This window comes from Rhinichthys klamathensis, unplaced genomic scaffold, assembly GCF_029890125.1.
Source record: "Rhinichthys klamathensis goyatoka isolate OS25496 unplaced genomic scaffold, OSU_Roscu_1.1 h1tg000303l_1, whole genome shotgun sequence".
In the NCBI taxonomy this organism is placed as follows: domain Eukaryota; kingdom Metazoa; phylum Chordata; class Actinopteri; order Cypriniformes; family Leuciscidae; genus Rhinichthys; species Rhinichthys klamathensis.
Window position 1 is genome coordinate 5,272,091 of NW_026606822.1, and position 26,191 is coordinate 5,298,281.

At 39.0% G+C, this 26,191-nt stretch overlaps 1 protein-coding gene across 2 annotated transcripts in view; it reads right to left on the reverse strand.

The window, feature by feature from the left end:
- LOC130104083 (cadherin-22-like) overlaps window positions 1-9,973 on the reverse strand; it is a 109,521-nt gene extending 99,548 nt beyond the window's left edge. For both annotated transcript variants that reach the window (XM_056270487.1, XM_056270488.1), the window contains exon 1: window positions 9,694-9,973. In XM_056270487.1, coding sequence (XP_056126462.1) covers window positions 9,694-9,921 — 228 coding nt within the window. In that variant the 5' untranslated portion in view covers window positions 9,922-9,973. The remainder of the gene's footprint in view (window positions 1-9,693) is intronic.
- Between the last annotated feature and the right edge of the window lie 16,218 nt (window positions 9,974-26,191).

Genomic DNA, 26,191 nt, shown 5'->3' on the forward strand with positions numbered 1-26,191 from the left:
GCTGGATTGGTATTTTAGTGGTGTTGCTACCATGAAGTGGCTGACGGAGCAGTGGAGCTCCAGGCTGTGTGACCTGCCACCTCTCGGGTCAGAACACTAACAAAGCAAACCTGTTAGCTGGCAGTCGCAGTGAAGGAGGCGAGCCGACACTCCAGATATCTCACCTCTGATGAGCGCCGAGGCAAGAGAAGATCCTGCAGTGCACACGGATCGTGACACCAACGACACGACCAAATGTGAATAAATGAGACGTGCAGGTCAAAAGGTCAAACTATAGGACCACTGAAATATGGTTTGAAGCATTTGCATGCATCTTGGGTTGCACTGAGCTCTGCAATGGGTGCAAATATTTATTTAGCATGAATATTTCATAAACACTCTACCGTTCAAAAGTGTCGGTTCGATACGATTTTTTGGTCACACTTTATTTTACAGTGTCCTTGTTACATGTTACATGTACTTACCATAGTAGTAACAGTAAAGTATGCATAATTACATGAAACTAACCCTCAACCAAATCCTAATCCTAACCCTGTAGTAAGTACATGTTGTTATTGTTATATATTACTCAGTACTTAAATGTATAATTACATTGTAAATTACTTAAAATAAAGTGTAACCGATTTTTTTATGTTTTTAAAAGAAGTCTCTTATGCTCACCAAGGGTTATTTTATTTGATAAAAAATACAGCAATATTATTACAATTTAAAATAAGTGTTTTCTATTGGAAAATGTAATATATTCCTGAGATTAAAGCTGAATTTTCAGCATCATTACTCCAGTCTTCAGAGTCACATGATCCTTCAGAAATCATTGTAATATTTGCTGCTCAAGAAACATTCCTGATTATTATCATCAATGTTAAAAAAACAGTTGTGCTGCTTCATATTTTTGTGGAAACCGTGACGCATTTTATTTTTTCATGATTTTTAGATGAACAGGAAGTTAAAAAAAACAGCATTTATTTGAAATATAATCTTTTGTAACATAAAATCTAAATGTCTTTACTGTCACTTACTGACCCCAAACTTTTGAATCAAAACTGACATTATGACAGAAGTCCTGCATTTGTTTTAAAAAGGATAATTATGAAAATATCAAGCAAAAGTAATGACTATGTTATCGACGCCGCATTTCTATGCCATTAATCACTGAGAACTTCCAACGTGGCTTTTGATTAATTTATTTTTAAGGGCCGGATAATTAGACAATTTTCAATTCAGCTCAAACCGCAAAACAAAAACGTTTGACATTCTCAACGAAGACTTCTCAACCTAGACATCTGCACATCGGGTCATGACAGCGCAAACCTCATCAGCAAACACAGGCCCTTTGTTTAGTTGAAATTCATTAGCTACACAACACTCTTTCTCAAGCGAAAGATCAAAACATTAATAATGGATTCATAAAGCTTCAGACTGCAATCAACATGCACATCCTGCAAACACCCCTGACATTTAAACTATTACGATTCGTGGATAAAGAGATTTTGCATGAACATTGTGATACATTTTCAACAAGGAGTCAGACAGAGATGCTTACGAGGAAGAAAGGATATGAAATGAAGACTACAAAAAGGAAACATTCAAAGTAGGACACAACTTTAAAGTCCCTCTGAAGTGTCTTGACACTCGCTGCATTATTCAATGTGTTGATGTAATTGACACTGAAACAGGAAGACAGGGCGGGGCATTTCTAACAGCTCCTCCCCTTTTTTTTTAAAGCCAATAGCGTTTTGTTTATATATCACAGCTCCTAAAAACTGTACCCGACCCGAATCGACCCGAATCACTACTTACCCGAACCTGACGTGCATAAATTATTATTTTTTTAAAGAAAAACCCGACCCGAGAAAGACCCGACAAAATTAGACCCGAGTCCGACCCAACCTGACGCCATTTCCTTTAGAACCCGACTGGACCCGAACGTAAACGGCATTTACATTGTGCACAGCCTGCAGCCCTGCGTTTCTCAATAATGCACTTAACATAGACGCGCAAGTGTAAGCGTGCTGAAGTGCTAAAATGTCAATCACACATCACTGTAACCCATTACTGTCAAAGTTTGACTCTTTAGTTTCCCCCGTCTCTGTGTATTTGGTTCAGTCCTGTGTCCCAGTTTTCCCGCTCCTCGTTTGTGTTCAGTTCATTCACCTGTTTCTAGTTAATTTGCCCCAGCTGTGTCTTGTTCCCATGATCCGTTCTCTGTTTATTAAATCCTGTTTTCCTGGTATCCTCGTCTTCTCATCCTTCCTACCACCACGCACCCGTAACAGAAGAACCGACCCAAAAAGGAAAGGAAAAAAGGGAAGATGGAGAGCTGGAAGCAAGCCTTCGTGGGAACCCGCCAAGCTGTGTTCCGTGGGAACCGTGGAGGTCACAGGGGAGGATATGGGCGATATAGTCCAGTTAAACCAGAACCAGCCTGAGCTTCCCTGCACGCCTGCCAGCCTGAGCTTCCCTGCACGCCTGCCGAGCCTGAGCTTCCCTGCACGCCTGCCGAGCCTGAGCTTCCCTGCACGCCTGCCGAGCCTGAGCTTCCCTGCACGGCTGCCGAGCCTGAGCTTCCCTGCACGCCTGCCGAGCCTGAGCTTCCCTGCACGGCTGCCGAGCCTGAGCTTCCCTGCACGCCTGCCGAGCCTGAGCTTCCCTGCACGCCTGCCGAGCCTGAGCTTCCCTGCACGCCTGCCGAGCCTGAGCTTCCCTGCACGCCTGCCGAGCCTGAGCTTCCCTGCACGGCTGCCGAGCCTGAGCTTCCCTGCACGCCTGCCAGCCTGAGCTTCCCTGCACGGCTGCCGAGCCTGAGCTTCCCTGCACGGCTGCCGAGCCTGAGCTTCCCTGCACGCCTGCCGAGCCTGAGCTTCCCTGCACGCCTGCCGAGCCTGAGCTTCCCTGCACGGCTGCCGAGCCTGAGCTTCCCTGCACGCCTGCCGAGCCTGAGCTTCCCTGCACGCCTGCCGAGCCTGAGCTTCCCTGCACGCCTGCCGAGCCGGAGCTTACCTGCACGCCTGCCGAGCCGGAGCTTCGCGTCACGCCGGCCGAGCCAGAGCCTTCTCCGCTGGTCCCGTCCAGCCCTTCTGAGCCTTCACCGCTGGTTCCATCCAGCATAGCCGGGCCTTCACCGCTAGCCCAGCCAGAGACTTTCCATGTCCCGTCTGCCCACCCTGAGACTGTCCACGTCCCAGAGCCTGTCCCAGAGCCTGTGATTCCCCCCAAGAAAGTTTTGGGGGGGGGATATAGGTCACCTGAAGATGCGTCACCGCCATGGCCACCCAAGGGTCCAACAGCTCCGCCCTGGACGCCCGAGGGTGCGTCTGCTCCGCCGTGGTCACGCCCAAGTCCTGCACCGCCCTGGCCACGCCCTCGTCCTGCTCCGCCGTGGTCACGCCCAAGTCCTGCACCGCCCTGGCCGCCTGGACTTACTGCTCCGCCCTGGCCACGCCCTCGTCCTGCTCCGCCCTGGTCACGTCCACGTCCTGCTCCGCCCTGGAGGCTTCCTGCTCCAGACCTCGCCCTCCTCAGCCTCCAGGGCGCCCACCCCCCCACCCCATTGATGTTATACGGCGCGAGGTCGCGCCTTTTTGGGAGGGGGCGTACTGTCACAGTTTGACTCATTAGTTTCCCCCGTCTCTGTGTATTTGGTTCAGTCCTGTGTCCCAGTTTTCCCGCTCCTCGTTTGTGTTCAGTTAATTCATCTGTTTCTAGTTAATTTGCCCCAGCTGTGTCTTGTTCCCATGATCCGTTCTCTGTGTATGTAAACCCTGTGTTCTCCCTCACTCCTTGTCGGTTCTCGTTTGTATATGGTGCGTTTATGTCAAGTGTGTTGTATGGTTCCTTAGTTTTTGTTTATTAAATCCTGTTTTCCTGGTATCCTCGTCTTCTCATCCTTCCTACCACCACGCACCCGTAACAATTACGTCCTATAAAATTTGGCATAATGTTATTTACCGGACCATACGATGATTAGAACCACCATTCGTTTTCCCTGACATTTTTCGCAATGTCTGTTATCGCCTCCATGCTTTTCTGACAGTGTCGCGTATTTTTTAAATTGATTGACAGGCCTGGCTTAACGACAATTCAAATACTTGCACTTAGTAAAACATCCATCCACATGATGGCGCACTAGTTCTTCTTGGCAAAGGGAGGGGTTGGTTTATGTGGAGCGAGCAACTGAGTAAATAAATGTGGAGGCAACCGTGCTTATGCTTCTAGCCCATTTTCTTAAATGCCCAACATAGTTTAAAAGAATTCGGGTCTTCTCGGGTCCATTTGGAAAAGGCATATTTATTTTAAATTACCCGAGACCCGAGGCCACTAATACCGAACCCAACCCGTGTCCGAGACACTCGTCGGAGTTTTGGACCGAACCCGCTCGGGTTTTCGGATCCAAGTGGACCCATGAAGACCTCTAATCCAGGGTTTGAAATTAACACCCGCCAACACGCCAAACGCGGGTCAAAATCAACTGCGCCGGGTAACGCTGTCAAGTCACAAGCCAATTTGGCGTGTTACTTATTATGTTTGTATAAGCCAAATCTGTGCATTCAACTCGTGAGTCATCATGGTATATTAAAAACAGAGTATTGCGCAGAATCTGCTCATATCTAGCTTACTTGAACATACACGTCACTACGTTACAAATAACAGTGAAGTAATAATAGTGAAGATTAAAAAGCATTTGGTTGACAAAAAAGGCATTGTTATTTTCCAACATATTACATTTTTTGATGTTATTTGTACTGTATTGATCTGTCCACCTAAAATACATTTTTGGTGAAAAGGATGAGGATGAAAGAAGAAGGGAAGAGATGGCTGGATGACATGATTTTGTTTGAATAAGAAAATAATGTATGAAATTTGAATTTTATTATATATATTTATAATATAACATAGGTTATGTCCTTTGTTTTTTTTTTTGGTTAGTAGAAGTTCTGAATGGCCGGTAACTTAATTTAGTAGCCAAATTGGCGTGAAAAAGTATAGTTCCTTCAAACCCTGGTGCTATCGTGTCTCTGGGCCGGAGATGCAGCGGTTCGCGTGACACTAACATGAAACCAAACTTCATTCATCTAAATGGAAAGCGTATTTACACTGTCTGAATCATTCCATATCCCCTTTATAGAGCACTACGTGTTACATATTCACCATGTAGAATATAGTTAACGTGTGAATAAGTGACAGATTTCAGCCGTAGCTTCAGCATCTATTTATAGTGTAGGGGGCGGGGCTTCATATTCTAGAGAGCATTTGATTGGACAGAAAATCTGATGATAAGCTGAAGTGCAGAGTGATGTCATCAAAACCATTTATCCATATTGTCAGAAGTGAGAGACTGTTAGTTTTGAACGATAATATTTTCTAAATGAGAATTGTGTCATTGTTTTGAAGCACACTAGCTTATAGATAACAGTAAGGCTAACATATTCATACTAAAAGCCAAAAAACGTCAATTTTGATTTCAAGGGGACTTTAACCAATAAGCAGTGCATGGACCGATAGTGTGCTTTAAAGAGGGGGGGGGGATGCTGGAACTGTTCCAGTTCTGGATTCCCAACCCTAAATGTTGAATAAATAATTGTTTATTATATGCTGGCTTTAAATAAATACGTTTCACCTTCCTTTCAAGCACAAAAGACAGAAAGTGAATGTTCCTGCATGAGCTTTTTTTTAGCGGTTCGCCCAAGCCTGCAGGAAATTATTTGAACACGTTGAGACATCCTTGGCATGCACGTTACGAACGCCGCCGTCTGTTCAGCGTCTCAGCTCTACACGTTCAAATCCTATCAATCAATGTTCGCCGCTTGTCTGAAGGAAGAGGCTGGCAGCCTTTCAAAGCGCTGTGGAAATCTTTCCACTTTGCTGCGCTGCCCATATGGCGGGATGTTCTTGTCGGTGTTCGCCGTGTAAAAACTCTCTTTCCACTGTTCATTTTTTCTGCCCTGCTGCCTTTCCCTGCAAAGAGACTTCTAATATTTATCGACTCGAGGTTTACATATGTCTGGACTTCATGGGTTAACACTGAAGGGGGGAAATGGTGCAGTGGCCTTTTCGGTGGGAAATATTGCAACTTTCACTCTCTCTTAAAGCTCTCTGCAGAAGAGGGACTGATGCGTAGAATTAACCTTCACAATGTTCGTGTTTCTCCGACAAGCCTTTTGAGGTTTGAAAGTCTAATGTAAATAGCATAAGGTCGCCAGGGGCTTCTGTGAATTCAAGTGCAGTATTCCTGGAACACTTCTGAAGACATTCTTACAAAAAACACAAGACATCTGCCGAAGAAAAGACTGGTGTCATAATGAAGCATTATTGGGCTTAAAGTTAATGGCTGCAATTAAAGCTATTAAATTAAAAGAATGAACAAGATACCAAAGCCACTTTAGCAGGGACAAAGGTTTAGCATCAAAATCCATGTGATAAAAGACAAAGAATAAAAGGAAAAACGTCTTTATACGTCTAACTTCGCTTTGGCAGGACTCATTTTCAAAAGTCACTAACTTTTTGACGAAACTCAACTTGAAACTGAACCCATAACATTTTTTGTGTTAAATTACACTACACAATGGGGGTAAAAATGTGAGCAGGTTCGTATGAATGTACAGTATTGCTCAAAAGTCAATTTGTAGTGAACATTTGCACACATTTTGATCTACAGTACTTTAAAGGGGTAATGAACTGAATTTTTATTTTATTGATGTTACCTGAGTAGGATTTTTACAATTTAGAAATATTTTCGAAATAAAAGGCCATTTTAGCGCTCTGTTTGAAGACACTTCAATGTAAACGCCCACTGATGTGAACATTTTGCATATGAAATAAGTATTGTGGAACTCTCTCTAAATGTTTTACTACGTTTTTACTATTACAGCTGTCGAGATTAACTATTAATCATGACAAGTGTTGATTATAGCGTTATATTTAGATTGTGGCATGAAAGGTTGCAGTGATGAACATTAGAAAGATGACAGACAGTCTGTTGAGCGCATGAATGCAGTGATCTCGTCCTTGCAGCTCAGTTTCTGCACTCTCACCGATGCTTTTATCATAACTAACAGTGCAAACACAATGTAAATAAGATATTTATTGATTATACAGGGAGTTTTGGCAAGAGTCCCAAACTCGCGCTGTTTGATTGACAGCTCCAGCGATTATAAAGGGAGTGTTCTTTGATCGATTTCTGTATATAATTTAAATCACAATTTAAATAACAGATTATTTTCATGGTACTAAAAGAAACAATGTGAAGTTGATTGTCAAGTCAATGGCTTGATTTACTGACGCATAAACAGCAATAAACGATTTTGAGAATGGATCATATCAGAAATAACTGATCACAGATTAGGCATTAGAATTAACGGTTACTCACTTAGTAATGTTGTGGCATTACTGTTGGCTCCATATTTTACTGTAAAAGACTGTTTTCAAAGCCTGCGACAAAATTTTACTGATTTACCAAAAGTGAAATGTACTGAACAAACAAATAGAAGACATTTACATAGTTGAATGCAATATATGAATAATGAATACACATAAATAAGCACGTTCATAGCATAAGAATCCTAGGTACTGTTATGATTCTGCATCTCTCCTTCTCATCTTACTAATGCTCCAGTGGGCAGGACCAAAGACGCAATGATGTCGAAAGTAGACATTGATTTGATTCTGCAGAGGCCGTCTTTTGTCGCAATCTTACGTCATAATGTGACAAAATTCCCAAAATACTCGTTTTCTGAGCTTGGATTCAATAAAAGTTGTTTTGGGACTAACAAAACCTCTTACATGTTAAAAGATCAAGGAAATTTTGATTTCTCAATTCATGGCCCCTTTAAATGTTATTAAACTGCAACATGCATTATGTGGCATACAGATATTTATAGTTTTGCAACGTAATACAGACACATAAAACGTAGGGCTAAGTGAAATTAATTTTACAAATGTATTGAAGAGAGCTGCCAATGAAGGGGCCAAACATTTAGAAAAAAATATCATTAGCAGATTAATCAAAAGACAGTGCGAAAGGGATTGTTTTAAATGACCGTTACTGATAAAAGGCACGTTGGTCATATTTAATTCTATATCACCCTAATTAAAGTCTTTGAAACGGTGAGCAATAGACATACAACACCAGCAGCCTCTATTAATAGTCTCGGCTCATGACTTCAGAGGGAGCCGTAACTCTGGGTAATTTTATTAATAAAATCATCTCTCTCCAGAATTCCCCTTCCATTTCCAATATCATCCTTTATGGGTCCCATTTAGACATCAGCTCCTCTTTTCCTGGCACACACACACACACACACACACACAATCTCTTAATTACTGCTGCACAAGTCGCTTATATCTCTACACCATACTATGGCTGGGCAATACAGCTAAAAAAAAAAATCGTATATACGTACACTACCGTTCAAAAGTTTGGGGTCGGTACGATTTTAAATACTTTTAAAAGAATTCTCTTCTGCTAACCATGGCTGCGCTTATTTGATTAAAAATACAACAAAAATCAGTTATAGTATTAAATATTATTCCAGTGTAAATCAGCTGTTTTCTGTGTGAATATATAGTAAAGTGTAATTTATTCCTGTGATCAAAGCTGAATTTTCAGCATCACCAGTGTCAGTGTCTTCAGTGTCAAACGATCCTTCACAAATCAGTATAATATGAGGATTTGATGCTCAAGAAACATTTATTATTATTATCAATGTTGAAACAGTTGTTGGTCTGTCAGTTGTACAGTTTTTTTTGTTTTTTTTTTGGATTCTTTGATGAATAGGAAGTTCAAAAGACTTTTGTAACATTATAAATGTCTTTACTGTCACTTTCGATCAAATTAATTATTCCTTGATAAATAAAAGTATTTATTTATTTCCTCCAAAAAATAAAAATAAAATTCTCACTGACCCCAAACTTTTGAACGGTAGTGTATATATATATATATATATAGGCTATAGTAAAGAAATATCACTACCATTGTTTTGGGATGGTTTTCCACACTGTTTTTGCACTGAATGAGCATGGAAGTATAATAAAATAAAAACAGCAATATTTACCAATCCATTTTTAATTAAGTACTTAATATGAAAAATGCTACGGAGAGTTATCTCATTTTCAAATGATGAATTTGCAAAGTTATCGATTCATTGCAAATGACTGTTTGAACTTAACTGCATTTTTTTGCTACTGAAGTTTGCATCTTGCAAATCAAAGATGGAGATCACAAATCAAATCAGATAAAACAGATTTAAAAACGCTTTAAAGGTATTGCAATTTTCAATATAAATGTTAATTATCATCACAAATATTTTGTGAATAATATTGCCCAGCCGTGCAACACTTAAAAACAAACTTGCACACAAAATCGCTTTGAGATTCCTCTCAAGCATAGCTAATGTAGCTAAAAACACAGGCATATTCCACCGAGGCGATAACAAGATCTTAAGAGAACCTGTTTTAGTTTGGCCCTCATAGATATAGAAGAAATGCAACAGCCAAACTTGTGCTTGATCAGTCTTAGTCAACTAGCCTGACGCTATCCACACACTTAAAGCATTTGAGAATTGCCTCATTTAAATGCACAGCGCATGCATCTCTCTTGGCTTTCATTGTGCTGCAATATATTTTCCCTAGCATAGAAAAATAAGCAGCAAGAGTGCACCCGAAAACACGTACGTGACAAACATGCGGCAGTCCTACCTTTCCAACGTAAAGTGGCTCCGTCCCGGTGTATTCCTCCACAACGAAAAACTGATTCCAAACCCATCCTCTCTTCACCCTTTCATGAGACATCGCCCATTGCTCAGGACCTCTTTCTGTCATCCCAACACTAGTCCTTATGGTCTGACCGGACAGCCATCCACAGCACTGCAAAATTCCCAGAGTCACTGCCAAAACCTGAGCTCCTCCTCTCCAGTGGGGAGCCATGTTTGAAAACTCTCTCGTCTCTACATGGGGCAGAAGTTAGAAACTCGTTCAGGATGAAGTTTTCTTCCCAACTGCCTGATTGCTTGAGAAAAGCTCCTTGGCTCAGAGGTTGAGGAAGGTAAACGAGAGTTCACTGCTGCTCAATGAAACTATAAATCCAATAGGTTTTTGGTCATTTTTTTTTCCAATCGGAGAGGCCACTGGGTCCTCAAGAGGGCATTTAAGAGGAATCTTTCTTGAGAAGATGAGGCAGTCTCGGTGATACACAGCTATAGCTCCTCCGTTTTGAAATCTGTGTTGGGTTTTTTCAATCACAAAGCCATTGATGTCTTATTTCTCCTTCAGTTGAGTTTTAAGTTGAAGAGCTACTGGTCAAAAATGCAGACGTCAATTCCATCGTGAGTCCGGAAATTAATTAACACTCCACGATAGCTTCATTAATAAAAAGGATAAAATCCAATTTCCTCTACACCTTTTCATTTCCATGTATGTACATTTCACATCCAAAAAAAGAAATCCTCAAATTTCATGATGCAAGATGTTACTCAAAGTCGAAGGCATCATTATCACAATCTAGACGTCGAGATCCAGAGGTCGCAGACTCTTATGCGTCACCGGAGCTTAAAAGGTACTTGACCTGCAGGTTTGAGAGTTTGACATTGGTGCGTTCATGTCGACCTCAGCACCAGATCACCTGTAACACAGCAAAGATAATTGATTAGAGGAGCAAGAGAGCATATTTAAATAGCTGTGCAGCTTTTTCCAGTTGCAATAATCAATAGTGTATCGATTCTTGGCTTCTTGTTATGGCGTTCTCATTCTCGTTAAACAAATACATAATTCAATAAGTGCCACAGTGAATTTGCAGTCCTCTCCGACACACAAAGTGATTTTAAAGTGGTTGCGGATCTAAACTCTTTGACTTTCTCTCGTATTTCATAGAAATGCAGCAAGAAAACACACCTTCATTTAGGCGATCTACCTGAAAAGCATTTCTGAAGGCAGAAACTTTGTAGTCAGCAAGAATCCGGATAATGTGTTAAGCCCAAGAGCAATGTCTTCTGTGTTAGGGAGCCAGGTGTGGTTGGAAAAGGAAAAAAGGGAGGTTTATATATCATGAACTTGAGCCCAAAGCATCTGTCTGCCGAGTTGCGGCCCACGGCAGGCGGCTTACACTGGGGGCTATCTGATTAATTGCATGAGGGAGCACTAATTGGATAAAAGTATTAATCAATTAATTCAATCCATTAGAGCAACAACCCTAATGCTTAAAACAAACACTGGTCAGGAAGGTGAAGATAAGCTATGGCCCTATTGTGCATCAGCCAAAGCGCCATTGGGCAGGAGAAATGATTAATGGTCTTTGAGGCTTTCAGAATAAGAGAAAAACAACAACATTTAGCATTGCTGAAATGTCACAACCTCAAGGCTAAAAGATTACAGCTCCTGCGGACGAGCGTGGGCCAAGAAAGGCCCTTCAGGATATTGGTTGTTTAACCTTTGGCAGACGGTTGCAGACGGAAGGCTAACGTTCGGTTTGCGTCATCCAGCTAAGACGTCCTTACTGAAACATCTTGAAACAGAAACGAACTTCTAAAGAGGGTAAAAAATTAAACCCCAGCACTGAGGAAAAGGGAATAAAGATTTGCACACAACAACAGACAGGAATATGTATTAACACTGTGAACATAAATGGTGAAAAACAGGACATCGACACAAAGCTGTCTTGAAAACCTGGTAAAATTAGCACATACTGTATGTTTATTTTTTATGTCTGAGAGATAAAATCACCTCATTATCAGCCTTTGGGAAGACAGTTAGGCCTGGTGATCTTATTTTACCGCAAACCGTGAGTATCGAGAGAGACAGGCTAAGCGCGAATGTCCAGAATTTCAATGCTTTCGCTATCATGCTAAAAATACCATGTGCAATTTGCACAGTAGTAGGTTCCAACCTATTGCAATCTGATTGCACAATACCCACACTAGCACTTTAGCAGATGGTAAATAGTGAAACACTGACTTTTGTTTTGATCATGCCTAGTGCATTTCCTAAAGATAAACATGCCGTTTTCACCAGGGTAGCTTATTGAGCTTATTAGCCAGCTGCAGTACGGATTCATGCTTGATTTTTTAGCTTATGCAATCTAGCTTTTTTAATAGGGATATTTTGATATACCAAAGCAAAAGTTGACAAAGGTTGTCTGCACTAACCGTTATATTTTTTGATGCTAAGGGGTTGTGACATGCGTGACATTTAGCTACGCTTCAACTAGCATCTCAGGTCAAGCGGTGATTCGGGTCACACTTTGCATCTAAACGCTCAGGATGGAGAAAAATGAAGTTCAGTACAAACAACTGATCCTTAAAATATGTACACAGTTTAGAGTATGGCTGAATACAAACAGAAAACATCAGAAAGCCCCCCAAAAATCTCTATTATGACTTCAAACCACAAGCCTAAAAAAATGCCAATCAAACGAATCAGTCAATCAATCAAAAGCATCAAACAGCCAGCTTTTACATTTCATTGATCAAACGTAATATTTTTCATGTTTCCAATTAGTGTGAAGTGTTCTTGTCTTAAGAGGCAACTTCAAAGTAATGTTGTTTATTTCTTTTTGCCTCAAAGAAAAACTATTTAGGGCAAGTCAAGATTAGTTCCTTTTTGACTATCTAGAGTTTCCTGCAAAAGGCCTGACCAAGTACATATGATAAATAATAAACTATTTGTATCAAATATTTTCTCTGGTTGAATGCACTCCTCTGAAGTAGTTTTCCTCAAAACTCTCAACCCTTTGGCGATTAACACGGGAAAAATAGCAAAAAAATTCCCTCAAATTAAGCCTCTCGTTGTGCGCTCTTGAAATTTTTTGTGTATACACAATTCGGCCCTTATTAAGATGTGGTATGGAGCGTAAATGAAGGGTTTGGCTCTTCAGGGTTGGCCATTCTCTTAGCTAAGTAGGACGACGTCAATTAGTGAGTTTCTGTGGAAAGGCTGGTCGTGTAAAGTTGATACAGTCGTAATGCCTCCGCTACCACCCAAAACGCTATTGGCAAGCCGGACGCGCTCATTCGTGACCTATTAGGTCGTGGATTGATTATAAAACATGGCTGCTACTTCTCATCAGACACCAGCCTGAGAGCAGAGGCCGTGACAGTCGGCAACCGGAGCCAGAGAGGAGACTGATCACCGGCGAGTGATGGGCTTCAGGCCAGAGACCGAGAAAGAGACCATACCTCTCTCTCTCTTCCGACAATCTCCTTTTCACCTGCACGACATCCATCCCTTTAATGGGAATCAACGACTGCCTTTTAGCCGCTCCTGCACAAACAACCACAACGCTTGTGAGGAGAAAGCACTCTTATATATGTTTTGCTTCCAACTTTGGAAGAGCCGGACCGTCTTTGTCAAAACCGTTCAAGTGAGAAAAGATCCAAAAGATCAGACTGATTAAAATCTGGGAGGGTTTTTAAAAGAAAAACAGTATTTGGAAACTAATAGCCTGAGGTTAATAAGCTGAGCTGGCCCTCTTCTACGGCTGTGCGATGTTTTGATGTGTGATCCGATTATACGTTTGCCAAACACTCCCCCAAGCATGTATCAATGCATGAAAGCTCTCATCAAAGCCAAAGCACATGGACTTCTAATGACTGTGGTCATTTAAAATGAAACCACAGCCGGAGTCAAATTCCCACACCTTGACTATTACAATCCGACATTTAAAAATCATGTAGAAATGACATATACTGTACGTGACATATAATAATGACGGCTGATTAAGAAAGACTAACCAGGCAACACGAGCACTACTATAATAGGTGCAATAAAACAAAACACAGGCTTTAAAGTCAACAACAAATTCATTCAAGATTTCACTTCAGTAATATGGTGTATTTCTGAGTGAAACTGAACATCTAATGAACCAATGACATGATTGATAACAACATCCTACAATAATAAGTAAATAGATATTTGACTGTTGGTTACCATTAACCAATGACCAGCACTGCCTAGTTAGCAAAAAGAAAAGAAAAGCCCAAAAGGAAAGGTCATTAAAAAAAAAAAAAAGTGTCAGTCAGCGTTTGTTCAGATGGTTTGTAATACATTCAGTCATTAAACATGCTATTTCGGTGTAAACTAAATATTTGCACCACAGTTTATTACTGTTTATTAAAGTTAAAGTTTATCAATTTAAATAAACATTATTTTTTTAAGCATTTTTTAATTAAAAATATTTTGTATTGCACTTATTACCATATCATTTAACATGCTTCTTTAGAGTGAACTAAATTACACCACAGTTTTCAAAGTTAAGCAATATTTCAATTAATACTGTAATAAATTTAAATTAATAATTGAATACATTTTAAATAATGATCAAATATCGCACATCAGGGTATTTGTTCATCAATTAAGCACCATTAGTTTTAATTACCTGTTTTAAAGAAAAAAAAAAAAAACATGGCAACTAACATGAAGGCTTGCAGCTATATACAGTAAATGATTATGTACACAAAAAAAATAAGTACAAATAAACCCCCAATATTTTCTCTCAAATACAGCTGCTCGTCAAAACCCACTCAGTATTAGCGGCGCATATAGAAGTTAATCATGCCACGCACACAAATCCAAATATTTGGGAATGCGGCATCAATTATAGCAGCACTCGTGAACACCTGGACAAGCCTGAATACCTCTAGTGTGGCTTCACTCCTCCATTTGGCTGCGACTCTGAGCTCTAGAGACCAGCTATTATGCCCTGGAATGGGGATCCGGTTAGAAGTAGCCCCTGTCCAAGACACGCTGTTTCCTTGGCAAGTATAGTGAGCGTGTTGTAGGGCCGGAGCGGAGGGGGTGAAAGTGGACTGGATTGGCAGACTATGGCAGCTGTAATGGATTGAGCATCAAGAGTAAATGGTGCCGTAGCGTATGCTGCCTCTCATTAAGCCCCGTGTTTGCTTACAGGAAGTAATGAGAGGAGACGTATATTGTCACAGCCTTAGAAAAGCCGCATTGGTTAATTACATTAATTGTAGTTTGCTGCCTACTCCCACATCCTCTCTATTTCCCTCCCTCCTGTATATACAGCCTCTTCACAAAGCCCATCTTCTACACTTCTAAGTTTTTTTATTGGCATTGATGGTATGAAGAACCTTTAGTCAAGTCACCTTCATTTATACAGCGCTTTTAACAGTAGAGATTGTTTCAGCAGCTTTACGGTGATAATAGGAAATTAAAGTAACAGAGATTGTTTGGCTTTACAGCAGCTCTAGAATAAAGTTATTGTCCAGCTAAAGACAGATTTATTTACTTCCATTGCAAAGATCATTAGTTATTAACGTAGGGCCCGCTTACACGGCACCGTTTCAACTGAAAACAGAAAACTTGTAATGCGTTCTGGCCGTTCATTTGCACGGCAACAGTGTTTGGTGGCTTTAACGTCCACGGAAGCTTTCCGGGTTCTTCATGGTGGAAAAAAAAAGATTATTCAGATTATTAAAATGTTCTTCAAACTAAGAAAATAAAAGGTTATTTTAAGAACCAAAAATGATTCTTACATTCTAAATAAAGGTTATTTATTGGCTTCTATGAAGAACCTTCAACGTTCATGGAATCGTCTACATTGCACAACAGTTTCTTTATAGTGGAAAAAGTTTCTTTATATTATTATTTACTGAAAAGTTATTTAGGGAACCAACATTTTTCTTATGGTTACAATCTGGATACATTTGAAAATGCAACATTTAATCCTTCCTTCCACACTGAGACAGCACTCTAAAAAATGCTGGGCTATTTCAATCTAAATTTGGGTCAAATATTGACAAACCCAGTAATTGGGTTAACAATTCAAAGTACATTTTTAACCCAACGTTTGGTTTTGTCCATTTTTACCCCAAATTGGGTTAAAACAACCCAGCATTTTTTAGAGTGAGCGTTTTTGTCCTGCAAAAACTGAGCATTTTGAAGATGCTCTCCCAAGTGGATACATTTTGAAAACAAAGTTGTCATGTTTTAGTGTGGACTGTGAAAACAATATCATGTGACACATATTGTACCCATATATCTATGCTGATACCAGCATTATAGTATTTTTAAATAAATTACTTTGTACAATCTTCATTTTTCATCCCGGCAAAGATGAACTCAAACTGCTGTTGTTCACAAAACACGATGCAAATTGCATTTGAGGCCATACATGAAATAGTGATTTTAGTGCGGCCAGTAAGTGGTGAGACGTTTTACTGATAAAATGATCATGCCAGAAGAATAGTGTGAGTATTGTGTGAGTAAATGTATTGTGCATGATCTCTCTATCACCTCAGTGAGCTTTTTTATTTTATTTTTTTACGTTATGTGCACTGTTAGATGATTTCCGATGTTTAATTGTGGACGATAAACTTTTGGAAAATGCTTGAAAACGCCAGAAAAAAATTAAAGGTTCTGAAAAGGTTCCCATATGGTTCTTAAAGTTCCCTTGTGGTGAAAATCCAATTTTACAGTTTTTCTCGATTGCTTAAACACTATCAAAAATCTAAATTCACAAAATTCTTTATCAAAAAGCACCCATTTCACTATATTATTAACACCATGAACCAGGGATGGAAATTAGCACCCGCGACCAGCCAAATGCGGGTGATTTTGTGTTGTGGCTGGTAAACTCGCTTCACCTACCGGCCACCGTGGCGGGTAAATAAAAATAGCATACTGTTTCACCCGGACGGCGGACACTTTTAGAGGAGGCACACCTTCAAACAAAAATGTGGCGTTACATCGCAGGCGTAGAGGTCTGCAGAGAAAACATCATGGTGCGTTCACACCAGACGAGAATAGAGCGTCTGGCGCGAGTGATTTCATTGTTAAGTCAATGCAAAGACGCGTTACGCGCGTAAAAAATTCCTACGGCGCGAATGAGGTGTAGAGCGCGCCGTGGTAGATGCGAATACTATGGAGTGAATTATGTGCCAAAACCTCACACACACACAAAACGTGTTTTACTCACACCCAATGATTCACAAACAAACTCAATGTGGTTTGTAAATACAAAACATCACTCACAAACTAATGCATATTGTTCTGCAAATAAAAAACGTACCTATCAAACAAATACAGTATGTTTTACATATACATAGAAACGTATTTCTTCAATGACAAAAATATCATCCAAGTACAAACTAAAATCTTTCAAGTACAAAACAAAATTCTACAAGTACGAAACAAAAACCTTCATGTACAAAACAAAAATCTACAAGTACGAAACAAAAACCTTCAAGTACAAAGCAAAATTCTACAAGTACAAAACAAAATTCTACAAGTACAAAACAAAATTCTACAAGTACGAAAAACTGTCACGTGACTTTTGACACTATTTTTCCGCGTCCAGGCAGATTTTCTCAAAAATGCAGTTGAGCAACTTCCTCTTCTAGAACAGTAGATGGCGCTAAGATAGGGGATCAAGTTCGCGCTAGTCTCTCGGGAGAAACACTGATGTGAAACGCGTGCTTGCCTTTGCCCATGGGAAAATGAGCGGTGAACAGGTGTGTTTCTGTCTTACTTTATCTATAATTTACCTTATTGAGGTTTTGGTAAATGTTTATTATATAGACAGAAATCCACATTAGCACTTAGTAGCACTCCACTCTAGGATAAGGGAATCTATAAACTGAAAGCTCTGCCATCATGTTGCTTTTTACATTTTTGTAAAAACGTTTAATTTACTGAATGAGTCTATTTCTTTCGTTCTCCATAAATTAATGAGAACATTTCATTTAATTGAAAGGGTCCCACTTATTCATTCATTTAGTTGGAATTCAGTCAGCGTAACTGTTAATGTAATAAAATAATGAATGAACAAAACAAACAATATACAATTGATTCTTAACTTCCCTGTGACGTATTGCCCAAATTATTATTTTGGACAGACAAATGAAACCCTCCTTTCAATTAAATTAAATGTTCTCATTAATTTATGGAGAACGAAAGAAATAGATTCGTTCAGTGTACATAATCACTAATTTAGTCACTTCACACGCGTCTTATGTAGAATTTATTTTTATTTTTAAAGCAACATATGATAGAGCTTTCAGCTTAGATTCCCCTATCCTAGAGAGAGAGAGTGAAGTGCTACTAGCGGTAATATGGATTTTTGTCTAGATGTAATAAACATTTTGCAAAAGAAAACCTCAATAAGGTTAATTAGATAAAGTAAGACAGAAACACACTTGTTCACCGCTCATTTTCCTCAGCTGTAGGCAGTGTTCTATTTCGTTACAGAATACATGCCCAAAAATGTAATTTGTAACGTATTCCGTTACATTACTCAATCTACAAACTATAAGGTAGCCTCTCTCACAGACATGTCTACTTTTAAACGAACAATTCAAAACGAAAGAAAAAAGACTACAGACTGCTCTCTGCTTATGTAATCCTGGCGCGTTCACTGCGAAGATCGCGAGTCAGCATCGTCAACTTCATGTTTTCAGCCGACACACTGACAAAGAATACACTTGTTTATTAATAAACAATTAAAATATCTCCTTGCTATATTTTACATATTCATAACCTTTTGCCGGTTCTTTGTGACAGCTTTAAGGTGCTTTATTGGCAGTGCCACCCTACATGGTACACGCGTCACCACCGCGACCACCAGAATAGGCCTGTTTAGTAAGGATAAGATTGCCGCATTCTTACATTCATAAAAGGCAATTCAATGCGGACGTAATCCCTCAGATTGAGTAATGTAACGGAATACGTTACAAATTACATTTTTGGGCATGTATTCTGTAACGAAATAGCCTATGTTTTCCCAACACGGAAAACATATCATTATTTTATTACATTAACAGTTACGCTGACTGAATTCCAACTAAATGAATGAATAAGTGGGACCCTTTCAATTAAATGAAATGTTCTCATTAATTTATGGAGAACGAAAGAAATAGACTCATTCAGTAAATTAAACGTTTTTACAAAAATGTAAAAAGCAACATGATGGCAGAGCTTTCAGTTTATAGATTCCCTTATCCTAGAGTGGAGTGCTACTAAGTGCTAATGTGGATTTCTGTCTATATAATAAACATTTACCAAAACCTCAATAAGGTAAATTATAGATAAAGTAAGACAGAAACACACCTGTTCACCGCTCATTTTCCCATGGGCAAAGGCAAGCACGCGTTTCACATCAGTGTTTCTCCCGAGAGACTAGTGCGAACTTGATCCCCTATCTTAGCGCCATCTACTGTTCTAGAAGAGGAAGTTGCTCAACTGCATTTTTGAGAAAATCTGCCTGGACGCGGAAAAATAGTGTCAAAAGTCACGTGACAGTTTTTCGTACTTGTAGAATTTTGTTTTGTACTTGTAGAATTTTGTTTTGTACTTGTAGAATTTTGTTTTGTACATGAAGGTTTTTGTTTCGTACTTGTAGAATTTTGTTTTGTACTTGAAAGATTTTAGTTTGTACTTGGATGATATTTTTGTCATTGAAGAAATACGTTTCTATGTATATGTGAAACATACTGTATTTGTTTGATAGGTACATTTTTAATTTGCAGAACAATATGCATTAGTTTGTGAGTGATGTTTTGTATTTACAAACCACATTGAGTTTGTTTGTGAATCATTGGGTGTGAGTAAAACACGTTTTGTGTGAGGTTTTGGCACATAATTCGCTCCATAGAATACGCCTCATTCGCGCGGCAAGTTCGAGCGTCTGACGCGTTCCGCGCGCATGATTTTATTGAGTGCTTTTGTGCATTCACGCGTTTGACGCGAATTCGCGTCTGCCGCCCGAGTTGAAAAATCTGAACTTTGGCGTCAATTCGCGCCGCGTTAACCAATCAGGAGCCTAGCTGCTGTCACGTGGTGAAGTATCTGGATGCTTCAATAAATTATTTTGTACTAAATGCCTGATGTGGTTCTAATGCACAACAAAGCAAATATTTTATCACATAAAACTTGATTTCAATATATGAGACATATTCATTTTGTATTGAATGCTATTTATTCCATTTCATATCTAGATTATATTAAATATTATTCTAATGTAAAGGCAACCAACATACTATAGCTCATAAATCCGTGTCTGGAGAGTGTTGTGTGAGAGAGAAAAAAAAATCACAGGACAGGTTAATTACTTTTGGAGGCTGGCTCAAATTATCATCAAAACAAAAATAAATGACAGATTAGGTGGATGAGGCCGAGGGTGAGAGAAAGAGAAAATGTCAGTATTTCATTGAGACTTGAGATTAAATAAACTGCTTAAGTATTCTTGTAGTATTAATTTTCACATGCAGTTACACATTGTCGGTTAAAAACAAGAAAGTGGCTGGTAAAAACATTGAGTGGCTGGTAGATTTTGAAATCCACCAGCCACAGTGGCCGGTGGACAAAAAAGTTAATTTCCATCCCTGCCATGAACACTGTTCCCCTGTTTTGACACATTAGTCAGATTTGGTGAACTGTCACAGCAAAACTCTTTGTGCCTACACCATGTGGTCATTTAGAAAGCACTAGCATTCAATATTGTTCACTCAAGTCAGCACAGCTTTAGCTCAGTTAGACACAATTACCCAGGTGGAAACACTAAGAGTCAAAACTGAACACACATCAGTCAGATCCTTCAATAGATAGACAAAAGGTTATAAAATCTTTTATAAAAGATAAAAATCAGTTTACTGAGACGTTATGGATTTGTGTTTACTGTTTTGAGAATACGAGGCATAGTTTCAAGAAATGTGTTTAAGCAATCGAGTGTAAATTCTGTGTAAGTTCATAAGTCGACAGCATTGCTGAGTATTTCCTCTTTAAAACTGCAGTGAACCAAAGACAGTCTCAAAAACACGGGTTGAAATCGCTGGTGTTTCTGACGTCACAAACGACCTTGTAACCAATCAGATCAACGTGTGATCGTCAACCAGTGGATCTCTGAGGTGAGGGAGTGAGTGGAGGCGGGGCTCATTTGCATATTCATAGAACCACGCATACTAAATGAGGCGAGGGTGTCGAGTTACATTCCAGATATCTTAAGGAAAAAACGTTTAAATATGTGATTTTGGATCAAAGATGAGTTATAAGGGATAACATTATTGACTACAGGAGGACTTTAAGGCTTGTTCAACTTCACACAACAACTATAATAATAACTATATCAGTGTCCACAATAATGTTATGTTCTTATTTCTTATTATTAAAAGCGTACGCTGCAGATTTGTCATCTGCTGCTTCAAATGCTCAAGCTCTCTAAAGTCTCTCACAGAAAAAGAATGAATTTATTAATTAATTAATTATCGTTATAGTTACCGTCCTTGGTGTGAACGTCCTTTATATGAAATTGCTGTGAACATTTTTTTTTTTTTTTAACGATTGTTTTTAAAAGCTTCCTCACTTTAGACTCTTCTATTCTGTCCACATCTCGTTCACTCTATTATTTTCTCCATATCTGTCCGTCTCTCTGCAGGCTTTTCACCCTGCCAGCTGCGCAATTACCCAGTCGCTCGTCTCACGGGTGACTGGCAGGAGAGGAAGCCCTGGCGCTGGCCAATGATCACCGGTGGAGGGTGGGCAGAGCGGGGACGAGATGGACGCCTCTGGCAAAGGCATGAGGAGGTGGTCAGCCATCTGACAGCTGTCCGCGAGCTCCTTGGGGCCCTCACCGGGGGCAGGGGCCTCTTCTTTACTGGTGCCAGACAAGGGTCAGAGTTTGGTTGGTTGGCTTTATCAGTTAACTCGTGCTGGCACATGCCTTAACTACACCAGATCACAAGTTGCTCAGAAGAAGGAGGTCTAGAGAATGTCTAAAAGGTGGATGTATAAGTATGTCAACCCAATCTCACGGCAATATCGTACGTATTTTACGAGGTGGCTAATTCATACGAATTCATACAATTTTTGCAAAATTTTACATATTTTACGAGTTGCCCAATTCGTATGAATTCGTACGAATGACCTACCCCTGACCCCGCCCCTAAACCTACACTGTAAAAAAATTACGTTAAATTTACAGGAAAACCCTGGCAGCTGTGGTTATCAGAGTTTTCCTGTTAAAAATACGGTAGCAACGTTTTAGGTTTTACAGACTTTTAACCGTATATAATTTTACAGCAATAAACCGTATTTCATGATCTGATATAATGTTAATTTACTGACCTTTTGAAGTATTAATATCTGTTTTTTTTTTCATTGTAATACACTGACAGCCAACAATCACAGCAGTGATGAGAGTCAAATGGTCAACCAAAGCTCATCATAAGCAGCTCTTCCACAAGAGAGTTAATACTAATATACAGAAGCTGCACAGTGTCATTCACACAAACATTAAACGACATCATGGTAACATGTTGAAATTTAAAAAATGCAATAAGCATTAATTTAACAACATTAAATGTAACATAAAATCCTAATGTACATAACTGATTATAAAAAAAACGAAGAAAATTATGAAGAAACAGTTATTTAAAAACAAAATCAAATGTGAAGTGTCACGCAGGGAATTGTGGGAATGTCAATTTACATTTTTTCACTGTAAATTATACAATGACTTGTTCTTTTTCACTTCCAAAAACTGTAAATTTAACAGTATTTTACAGTAAAATTACATTAAATGTACAACTATATATATCACAGTTATTTACCGTATATAGTAAGGAAACTTTCTGTTAACCAATTAACAGTTTTTCACTGTAAAAAATGATTGTGATTTTAACGGTAAAACACTGTAAAAATGCTACAGTGTACCCATCACTGGGGTTTAGACAAATTGTATGAATTTGTACGAGTGAGATCATACGAATTTGTAAGAATTAGCCACCTTACGAACCGTAAGAATTAGTCGTGAGATAGCGTTGAGTATGTCCAGCTTTATCCGCATACATACAGTATTCTCATGTAAAATGATATATAGTGCATCTCAACTCCTTGATTGTTTGTATCGATGAAAAATGTAAACTATATTATCGGCCAGATCTGCTAAAGGCATGAAAATATTAAGATATTGTAAATAAGGATGCACGATATAGGATTTTGGCCGATATTCGATATGCCGATATTTTCAAACTAATTTTGCCCGATGCCGATACCGATACCGATATATTTGAATTTTTTTTAAGTGCAAAAAAAGCTTATTAAAGCTTCTATTAATGTTCTCAGTCAAGAGCAGTGAGTGATTTCCTCTGTGTTTTGTTGTTTTATTAACATTAACGGGATAGTTCTCCCAAAAAAATTTAATTGTCATCATTTACTCTCTCAAGTTTCTTTCTTCTGTTGAAATTATAAAAGTTATTTGGAAGAATGTGGCTAACCAAACAGTTGCTGTACTCCAGTGACTTCCATAGTATATTTAAGCACAAGAAAGAAATGAATCCAGGTTTGAAACAACATTAGATAGACAGAATTTTTATTTCTGGGTGCAGTATCTCTTTAAAGACAAGCGGCAGAATATTATTACTGTCTCTTTAAGAATTGCACGCGAGTAACGCGACGCGTCTAATATACACGCATTTGACAAGCAGATTTTCTCTGTTTGCTTTCACTTTAGACATAACCAACTTTGTTTATGTAAACCTTGTGTGTATTTGACAGTATCAGCGCAATAAGACTCGAACGATTAGTCCAGTATGCAGACTCTGTGACAGGCTTTTAGTTCCTGTGAGCGTCGGGTGTAACGCGCTCAGAAAAGCGGATGTTAGAACAGCGCATCAGCACGTGAATGATATGTTTACCTAGCAAGACTTTGACTTTTGTGAATTGCGGTGTCCCGTGAGTGTAACTCTACCTCTGCGTTTACATGTGATATGATGTGAATGTACGTCGCGTTGTACAGTATGTTGAGATGAAGGCGCCAGAATTGAACTGATAGAATGCACGATACTATGATTTTTCTTCAAAAGCAGATCGTGGAGACATTTTAATCGTCCACGATCAAAAACCGTGAGACGCACGGCACACCCCTAGCTGGAAGTTTAAGTTGCTGGCGCTCATGCTTCGTTCACGGTCGTCACGTGCGCATAGGAAACACGCCACCCTATCGGCAAGACTCATCGGCAGAAATATTCATATCGGCCGATGCCGATGAGGGTCATTTTAAGCTTTTATCGGCCGATACCGATGTTGTCCCGATATCATCGTGCATCCCTAATTGTAAACATTATGATTTTCTGTAAATCTGCTTTGAAAAAAAAAAATGTGTACTGTGGAAAGTGCTATACAGTTAAATTTGACATTTATCTCAGTGGCACCCGCAAAATCACACGTGGCAATAATGTCAACAAAATAACTGAAAAATTTTACTTAATAAACGCTTTTTCATTTTTTTCAATGACAACAAAGACACGATAAAAAAAAAACTGATGCATTGTGATACAAATTTTACTATTTTAGCTAAAAAAAACACTCCTGGGAATTTTTTTTATTTAAAATTACGAGAAAAAAATAATGGTGCATGATATTAACAGTGCACTGAAACTGTAGAAAGATTAGTTTATGCAAATAATCCAAACATTCTGAAAGAGCTAAACTAAACCTCTTTGTTTTTGCTAACTTGTATGTAGGCTGATATATTGAAATTAAATATATCCACAACATATTACAACTCACACTTGCACATACAAGCAGATAAACTTGAACCTAGTTAAGTGAACGTAAACTACAATGAAATATCCTAAATATTCCCTGAAAAAACATGAACAACTGTCCCTAAAACACGAATAATTCCAACACCTTCCTCTACAGCAGAGAAGTCTTCAGTACACTCATTATATGTCATTATTTCAAGAGCTCTGGTTCACACTACAAAAAATATTTTTGCCTTTCTTTCCAGTTAAAATATAAAAAAAAAAATCTTAAACAAGATCAAAGTACTTGAGTTGAGAAGCAACAATGCATGAGATATTAAACCATTTAGAGATTGTATCATAAATATAAGTGCATTTTGTCTTAATGGACTAGCAGGTTGTTGTTGTTTTCTTATTCACCTTTTTGACTTAAACTTGCCTTAAAAATCCAAATGCACTTGTATTAAAGACACAAAACTATGCAAATAAGTCCTAATATCGTATGCAGTGGTGCTTTTCAAATAACTGTATAATAATCTTGTTTAGATATGTTACCAGGAAATCAAGGCAAAAGGACCAATTAAAACTTTTTGCAGTAGACTGTTTTTTCTAGGTTATATTTTGTTATGAATCAAAAATAATACATTTTCATGAATGTTTTAACATGTTATTTTTGTTTACAAAAAAAAAAAAACATTTTAATGAAATTGAAGTAGCATTTAAATTTCACAAAGAAGACACGAAGACTGGGAGCATCAGACCAACCCCAACAATAAGCCATTACAGACATTTTAAAGGTTCACATTTACTATGGTGACAGTTCAGACTGTCCTCTATCTGTGTGCCAAATTTCATAACTTTCTCCCAAGCGGTTCTATGGGCTGCCATAGACTCAAGAGCAGAAGAAGAAGAAGAAGAAGAACACTAATGTTTACAATAGGTGCCTACACAATTAGTGCTTGGTCCCTAATGAAAGAATATGACATGATGAAATATTGTTCTACGTTTAATACAAATTTACAGGACATTTCAAATGACAAAAAAATGTACAAAATGATCATACCTCAGCGATCTCAGCAGCGATCTCTTATGCAGGTTTAATTTAACATCAGACGAACAAGAGACGTCCACCAACAGATCACAGCGTCAACACTAGCGACAGCGTTCACGGTTAGGCTCCTACTGTGCCCTTGACAGGGTGTTTACATCCCCTGCGCACTTTACTGTCAGCTTGCGTTGGAACAGTTACCCGTGTGTCCCTAATCCTGATAACAGCGCTCAGACAAAAAGAATGCAATTTAATTTGCTTTGAAACACACTCAGCCACTTCATACTAATCTCCAGCTGTTTGAATCCCAATACACTCAAAACAAATGTGAAGCATGTCTCGTGATTGACTAGAATATTGACTGAACGAAAATGCAAATTTTAGATTGACAAGCACACTGCTGGGGAATCGTTAAGACACTGTTGTCATTTTGATGCATCAGCATGAACGCCACAAAGTACAAAGTTTAGGACTTTGTTAATGCATTAAAATTTCAAAGCCTAAAGAGAATTGAATGCTCAAATCAGCGCGTCTTGAGTATTGATTCTAAAGAATGGGACGAACGTCTAAATTGCAGCGCTGAATGAGATTTCGTTGTGTTGTATACTGTCCCGAAAGCGTCCAAATGAAAACTGCAGGCTTGATAAAGCAGAAACTTATTCAGCGAAACAGG